The sequence below is a fragment of the Ictidomys tridecemlineatus genome, chromosome 3 (genome assembly GCF_052094955.1).
Source record: "Ictidomys tridecemlineatus isolate mIctTri1 chromosome 3, mIctTri1.hap1, whole genome shotgun sequence".
NCBI lineage: Eukaryota > Metazoa > Chordata > Mammalia > Rodentia > Sciuridae > Ictidomys > Ictidomys tridecemlineatus.
Window position 1 is genome coordinate 73,030,433 of NC_135479.1, and position 8,296 is coordinate 73,038,728.

The window sequence follows — 8,296 nt, forward strand, 5'->3', positions numbered from 1 at the left end:
TCCCCCAAAACAAAGTTTAAATGTTTTCTCTAATATGCAGATACTAGTTCATAAAAAGTGGGGGTACACTAGAGAAGAATGGAGTCACCTAAGATTAGGTAGGGGGAAGTAAAGGGAGAGGAGGAGGGGAGAAATGTGGGAATAGGAAGGATTATAGAATGAAACAGACATTACTTTATGTATGATTGCATGACCAATGTAATTCTACAACATGTACACTGAGAAAAATGAGAAATTATATCCCATCTAAGGATGATATATCAAAGTTTATGAATGCATTCTACTGTCATGCATAACTAACTAAAACAAAACAAAACAATAAAAAATATAACAGGTGTTGAGAGCCACAGCCAAAGGGGCCCCAGCAAACTTCCAGCTGCCAGCAAGCTTCAGACTGCCCCAGCAACATCTAGCTGATTGGCTCCTCTGCGGTGATGTTCATTGGGCTGTTTCCCTGCCCTTCAGACTGCCAGCTGATGATTGGCTCACAGCTGCCCCAGCAACATCTAGCTGATTGGCTCCTCCACGGAGCTGCTCATTGGGTGACTTCTTTGGCTCTGCCCACGCAACCCAGCCAATCGGCCTCAAGAGGAGGAGGATTGTGGGAGGAAAAGGCTGGTGTGGGGGAGAGAGGCTTGTGGAAGCCGGTGGTGGCAGTTGGGCTCTGAGGGTTTTTCCCTGGAGCTGTTTTGTTTGGCGTTTGTAGTTCTAAAAATAAAGTTAGTTTCTTTTTGACAAGTGGCTCCTGATTTGTGCCAAGCCAGACTTCGGCATTTGGTGGCTCGCACGGGGAGCAACTGAGGGTAAGTAAACTGCTCGCCCCTGAGGGCAGGGCGAGAGGATGGGGAGCCATTCTAAGATTCCTCTTTTGTTTTGCTTCATTTTTGTTTTAACTTGCCTGTCCCTGGAGATGAGTGAGAGGGAAGAAAAACCACTCACATCTGGGGAAAAACTATTTGCGTTTGAGGAACAGATAGGGAGAAAGGACGGATGCATATGTCAGGAGGATAGAAAGGCTGTTATAATGATTTTGTGTGGTTCCCTTTTTATTGGATTCTGTCTCGGTTTTGTTTGGCGTCATCTTGTTGGGTTGTATTATAGTAGAAATACGGGATCAGCAATTAGTAAAAAACAAACCGAAAGAGTGTTAAGTAAATTGTTAGAGGAAGGAAGCTTCCCAGTAAAACCAAGAGCAGTCAGGGCATACGTTGATGTAATACAAGAATATAGCCCATGGCTTTTTAAGGAGGGGTTGTTAGATATATCACAATGGAACCATCATGGTGAAGATTTAAAAAGAATAGAAAAGAACAACCCAGGGACTCTGCCAGTTGGCACATTGTCATTGTGGACGTTGGTATCTAGTTTGCTTAGTCCAAAGCCTTCAGTTCAGACAGAGGTAGAGGAAGAAGAAGACATATTGATTCAAGTAGAAGAGGAAGTCTCTCAAGTTAGTCAGACAGAGGAAAAGATTCAAGTAAAAGCTCGAGCTAGTCAGAAAGAGGAAAAGATTCAAGTAAAAGAGAAGGTCTTTCGAGATAGTGAGACAGAGGAAGGAAGTTTAGAGCAGAAAAATCTATCAGGGGAAAAGTTAAAACAGGTGACTGCTAATAAGACCCTTTTGTTAGAGAGCGTAAGTGTCCAACCAACAGCACCGCCTCTACAGGAGACTGCTACTAATAGCATTCTATCACCAGAGGGCGTAAGTGTTCAACCAACAGCGCCACCTCTACAGGAGACTGCTACTAACAGCACTCTATCACCAGAGGGCATAAGTGTCCAATCAACAGCACCACCTCCATATGCTAAGAGACTCCCAACCCCCGCAGTTGATAGTTTGGATCCTGAGACAGGATCTCAAGTATGCCCTGTATTTGAGGTAGGAGGGCAGCGAACTTACCAGGGTTTAAATTTCAAATCAGTGAAGGAGCTAAAAGAGGCTGTAGCAACCTATGGTCCTCAAGCACCCTTCACTGTAAGCTTGGTCGAATCCATTACCAACTTAAGCATGACGCCAGCAGATTGGGCTAGTTTGTGTAAAGCTGTGCTAAATGGAGGACAATACCTGTTATGGAAGGTTGCCAATGAGGAATTTTGCAAGGAGACGGCTAGTCGAAATGCAGCAGCTGGTTATCCTCAGAGAAATCTAGATATGTTGTTAGGAAAGGGACCTTATGAGGATCGGCAGCAACAACTTGCATATGATCCTGGTGTATATTTACAAATTGCTGTAGATGCAGTTAGGGCATGGAAGTCTTTACAAGAACCTGGAGGTTTACAAGGTCAATTATCTAAGATAATACAAGGAGCTAATGAACCTTACGCTGAATTTGTAGATAGGCTTATTCAAACAGCTACCAGAGTTTTTGGGAATACAGAACAAGCAATGCCATTTATAAAACAACTGGCTTATGACCAAGCGAATCGTTGGTGTAGAGATATCATTAGACCATGGAAACATGAAGATTTAAACACATATATTAAATTATGTAGAGACATTAATGAACAAGGGCAAATTGTGGCAGCTGCAGTAAAACAGGCTTTAGATGCCAGGCCAAGAACATGCTACAATTGTCAACAAACAGGACATTTTAAAAGGAATTGCCCCATAGGAGGAGGGTTTAACAAAACTAGGTATCAAACAAGTAGAATACCGGGTATTTGCCCACGATGCCGTAGAGGGAGACATTGGGCTAATGAATGCCGTTCTCAAACCACCATAGAGGGTACTCCATTATATTGGGCTAATGAATACCGTCCTCAAACCACCATAGAGGGTACTCCATTATCAAAAAACGAACAAGGACAAGGTGTTTATCCACAATATCGTGGACAAAGGCATCGGGCTCCGTTGCCAAAAAATGGACAGGGGGCCCCAATGCTCCGGGGCCCCAAACCACAAATATACGGAGCACTGGAGGAACCCAGCAACCCCAGCAACCCCATCAGGGTAGTGCCCAGCACATCAGATCCCTCATCAGACAAACCAGAGGGAGCGCAGGGTTGGACATCTGCGCCTCCACCAAATCAGTACTAACTCCAGAGATGGGAGTTCAAATCATTCCCACAGGGGTAAAAGGACCTCTTCCCAAAGGAACAGTAGGCTTATTATTGGGACGCAGCTCTTCTACTCTAAAAGGACTTTTGATAAGTCCTGGGGTAATTGATTCCAATTATGAAGGTGAAATAAAAATTATAGCCAGTTCTCCAAAGGGTATATCAGTAATTTCACCAGGAGATAGAATAGCACAGTTACTAATAATACCAAGCCTACATGATAAATTTTCCAGTCATGTTGTAGAAAGAGGTTCCAAGGGATTAGGCTCCACAGGTGTAGATTGGGCTATGCTTTCTTTAAATTTAGATTCTCGCCCCATGCTAAAACTAAATATTCAAGGACATGAATTTAATGGGCTACTGGATACAGGTGCAGATCTTAGCATCATCTCTCGTCAAGAATGGCCAAAACATTGGCCATTACAACAAGCCACTCAATCGCTTCGAGGCCTAGGAGTGGCGACTAATCCCGATAGAAGTGCAATGCTATTAGATTGGAAGGATCCTGAAGGATGTGAAGGAACTATACAGCCATATGTATTGGATCATCTTCCCGTAAATTTATGGGGACGAGATGTCTTAGATCAATTAGGTTTGACATTAACAAATAATATCAATCAAAATGCACCCACTATTATGGCTAGACAAGGTTTTAGGAAAGGAAAAAGATTAGAAAGACAAGAACAATGTATAGCAGCACCAATACAAATAGATCAAGGAACAGACAGACATGGGTTGGATTTTCACAAAGGGCCACTGAGACAATAAAAATTACATGGAAATCAGAAAGACCAGTATGGGTTCCTCAGTGGCCCTTGACTAAAGAAAAGACACAAGTAGCCCATGATCTGGTCAAACAACAATTAGCGGAAGGACATATACAACCTTCTGTATCTCCCCATAATACTCCCATTTTTGTCATCAAAAAGAAATCTGGTAAATGGAGATTACTGCAAGATTTAAGAGCCATTAACAATGAAATGGTCATTATGGGACCTGCTCAATCGGGGATTCCTCAATTGTCTGCTTTGCCAAAAACTTGGTATGTTTTAGTTATAGATATTAAAGATTGTTTTTTTTCAATTCCAATTCATCCTGAGGATAGTCCACGTTTTGCATTTACTATCCCTGCACTAAATCATGAAGGTCCTGATCAGAGATATGAATGGAAAGTACTCCCTCAAGGGATGGCTAACAGCCCAACTATGTGTCAAATTTATGTTAACAAAGTAATCCAGCCACTTAGAAATCAAAATCCTGAACTACAAATATTTCACTATATGGATGATGTGTTATTGGCACACAAAGCTAAAAACACATTGCTAGAATGTTATGCCACACTTACAAACTTATTAAAAAATTATAATCTAGAGATAGCAATAGATAAAGTGCAATTAAATTTTCCAATTAATTATTTAGGAGTTCTATTATCCTCAACCATGGTCCGTCCACCAAAAATTCAAATACGAGTAGATCAACTCAAATCACTTAATGACTTTCAAAAATTATTAGGAGACATAAATTGGATAAGGCCTTATCTAGGTATTCCAACAGGAGAATTGGGACCTTTATTTGATATCCTAAAAGGTCCATCAGATCCAAATTCACCCCGAATGTTAACGCCTGAAGCAAGAAAGGCATTAAAAATCATTGAAACATATATGGAAAATATGCATTTGGATAGAATTGATATAAGTTTGCCTTTATTATTTATTGTATTACCAACAAAAAATATTCCTACAGGAGTATTTTGGCAAGAAGGTCCATTATTATGGATACATTTATCTTATTCTCCTAACACTATTCTTACTAGATATCCTGAGGCTGTAGGACAATTAATACTCAAAGGAATAAAAACAGCAAAGGCAGTGTTTGGAATTTCTCCCCATAAAATTATTACTCCATATACTATGAATCAAATTGATGAATTAGCTAATGAGTTAAATACTTGGGCAATAATAATGTGCAAATCTAATGTTTCATTTGATAACCACTTACCATCTAATCCTTTATTGTCTTTTTGGTCATTGCATCCTGTAATTTTTCCAAAAATGACAAGAAAAACACCTATCATGAATGCTCCAAATATATTCACTGATGGGTCAAATAATGGTACAGCAGCAATAGTTACACCTGATCAAACTTTTACATTTTTAGTACCCAAACAATCAGCTCAAAAGGTAGAGCTTAATGCAGTATTACAAACTTTTGTGATGTTTAAAGATTCTGTATTTAATTTATTTTCTGATAGCCAGTATATAGTTAATGCTATAGTATCCCTTGAAGATGCTGGTAGAATTTCCCCTTCTTCTACTGTTTTCTCTTTGTTTTCCACTATACAAAGTTTAATCTGGGACAGAAAAGATCCATTCTTTATAGGACATATCAGGGCACATACAGGATTGCCTGGAGCCCTTAGTTTAGGCAATGATTTAGCAGATAAAACTACACGTGACATACATATTTTCTCTGTACTAGAAGAAGCTATAAATTTTCATGAAAGATTCCATGTCAATGCTAATACTTTACAAAAGCGTTTTAAAATAACTAAGGAACAAGCTAGACAAATAATAAAACAATGTCAAAATTGTGTGACCTTTTTACCACAAGTTAATCTTGGAGTCAATCCTAGAGGATTGATGCCTAACCATATTTGGCAGATGGACGTCACACACTTGCCAGAATTTGGAAAATTAAAATATTTGCATGTTACAATTGATACTTCTTCTGGATTTTTGATGGGCTCCCTTCATGCTGGCGAAAAAACTAAAGATGTTATAGCTCATTGCTTACAAAATTTTGCCACTGTGGGCATTCCAAAACAGTTAAAAACAGATAATGCCCCTGGTTATACGTCTACTTCTTTTAAACAATTTTGCTCATCATTTGGCATTACTCATATAACAGGAATCCCATACAATCCACAGGGTCAAGGCATAGTTGAAAGAGCTCATCAAACTATTAAAATGTACTTATTAAAGCAAAAAGATGGAATTGGGAAGGGGTATATATTCCCCAAAGATAAACTTAAAATAACGCTTTTTACTCTAAACTTTTTAAATTTGGATTCATCAGGACTTAGTGCTGCAGAAAGGCATATGTGTCCAAAAAATGTACATAAGCCCAAGGTACTTTGGAAAGATATTCTAACAGGACAATGGAAAGGTCCTGACCCAGTAATTGTCTGGAATCGGGGGTCTGTTTGTGTGTTTCCACAGGAAGAACAGCAGCCGATTTGGATTCCAGAGAGATTAACCAAGGTTCTGACCCAGAACAGCAGCCGATTTGGATTTCAGAGAGATTAACCAAGGTTCTGACCCAGTGATTGTCTGGAGTCGGGGGCCTGTTTGTGTGTTTCCACAGGGAGAACAGCAGCTGATTTGGATTCCGGAGAGATTAACTAAAATCCTGACCCAGTGATTGTCTGGAGTCGGGGGTCTGTTTTTGTGTTTCCACAGAGAGAACAGCAGCCGATTTGGATTCCAGAGAGATTAACTAAAGCGATTTCTACAGACCAAAAAGAAGATGATTTAGCTCAAATCCATAATAGCTGATATCCAAAACTCCAATTTGGCTATCCTTACATCTGCGACAGAACCAGGATGCTTTTTTCAATATCTATTTTATTATTGCCCTTTCCCATATCATGAAGTTCTATTTTATTTTTTTGAGCTCATACAGACCTAGGTTAATGTTTTGCTGATCAGTTCTATTTTTTTTTTTTTTTGACTATAGAGTTTTTAAACATTGCAATAGAGATTTTACCTGTAAAAAGTTATAAGGCCTTTACTATTGTGTTATGTGTTGTATGTATTATATTATGTGTGCACACTTGTGTTTTGTGTTATATGTTTGAATGTACGTATGTCCAATGTACATATTTCTATATATCATATATGATGAGCGCTCATGAAAAGATGGATCCAAATATTTTTTTTTTATTCACGTGATTTAAATGGTTTAATTTAAATTGGGTAAATAACTGTTAAGAATTGTTTTAATATGTAAACAAAAAAGGAGGTTAACAGATCTGTTTGTTTACTCTCACCTTTAGTTTTCATTATATTTAATAATTCTCTTCACTATAATGTAAATTGTTAAGAAAATTGTTTTCTTTTAGTGTCTTCTGGAATGTTACCTAATTTTTTCTTTAGCCATTATTGCCAGAATTTCTATCTTCATCCCAGTGCCGATGAAGATAATATAAATTGTTAAGAAAATTGTTTTCTTTTAAGAAAATTGTTTTCTTTTAGTGCCTTCTGGAATGTTACCTAATTTTTTCTTTAGCCATTATTGCCAGAATTTCTATCTTCATCCCAGTGCTGATGAAGATAATATAAATTGTTAAGAAAATTGTTTTCTTTTAGTGTCTTCTGGAATGTTACCTAATTTTTTCTTTAGTCATTATTGCCAGAATTCCTATCTTCATCCCTGTGCCGGTGAAGACAAAGATAAAACTAATCTACAGTTTCTGCAATAGCCATCACTGAACTGCTTACAGAACTTACACTGAACTGCTTACAGAACCGTCAATTGACTTGGTATATCTTCCTCCCTTCTGCTTGTCATGATCATTCAGCTAAAATTTGGGGGTCAACAGAGGTGAGGCAAAGAACCTCACCCCCCCCCCGCTGAGACCTCTCCACAGGTGTGGCTGTACTGGACCGGTAGTCAATGACGGGTAAGATCCAATTACAATGGTACCAACCTAAGACAGGAGGCTGACGCCCTGAGGTCAGCTCATCCGAAGACGGGTAAGGACCATATGTATTGGACAACCTAAGGCAGGCACGGTCCATAAGCCACATGCTTGTTGTTTAAACAGAGAGGGGGAGATGTTGAGAGCCACAGCCAAAGGGGCCCCAGCAAACTTCCAGCTGCCAGCAAGCTTCAGACTGCCCCAGCAACATCTAGCTGATTGGCTCCTCTGCGGTGATGTTCATTGGGCTGTTTCCCTGCCCTTCAGACTGCCAGCTGATGATTGGCTCACAGCTGCCCCAGCAACATCTAGCTGATTGGCTCCTCCACGGAGCTGCTCATTGGGTGACTTCTTTGGCTCTGCCCACGCAACCCAGCCAATCGGCCTCAAGAGGAGGAGGATTGTGGGAGGAAAAGGCTGGTGTGGGGGAGAGAGGCTTGTGGAAGCCGGTGGTGGCAGTTGGGCTCTGAGGGTTTTTCCCTGGAGCTGTTTTGTTTGGCGTTTGTAGTTCTAAAAATAAAGTTAGTTTCTTTTTGACAA

General features: G+C 39.7%; 1 protein-coding gene across 1 annotated transcript; it reads left to right on the top strand.

The window, feature by feature from the left end:
- Positions 1 to 338: 338 nt before the first annotated feature.
- Positions 339 to 8,296, top strand: LOC144376240 (uncharacterized). Its single transcript, XM_078043136.1, has 2 exons — positions 339 to 6,317; positions 6,368 to 8,296. Exon 1 carries the CDS (start codon positions 842 to 844, stop codon positions 3,035 to 3,037), a length of 2,196 nt encoding a protein of 731 aa, XP_077899262.1. The 5' UTR covers positions 339 to 841; the 3' UTR covers positions 3,038 to 6,317; positions 6,368 to 8,296.

Excerpts from the sequence above, each read along its gene's own strand:
- LOC144376240 (XM_078043136.1), top strand. The coding sequence starts at position 842 with ATGGGGAGCCATTCTAAGATTCCTCTTTTGTTTTGCTTCATTTTTGTT.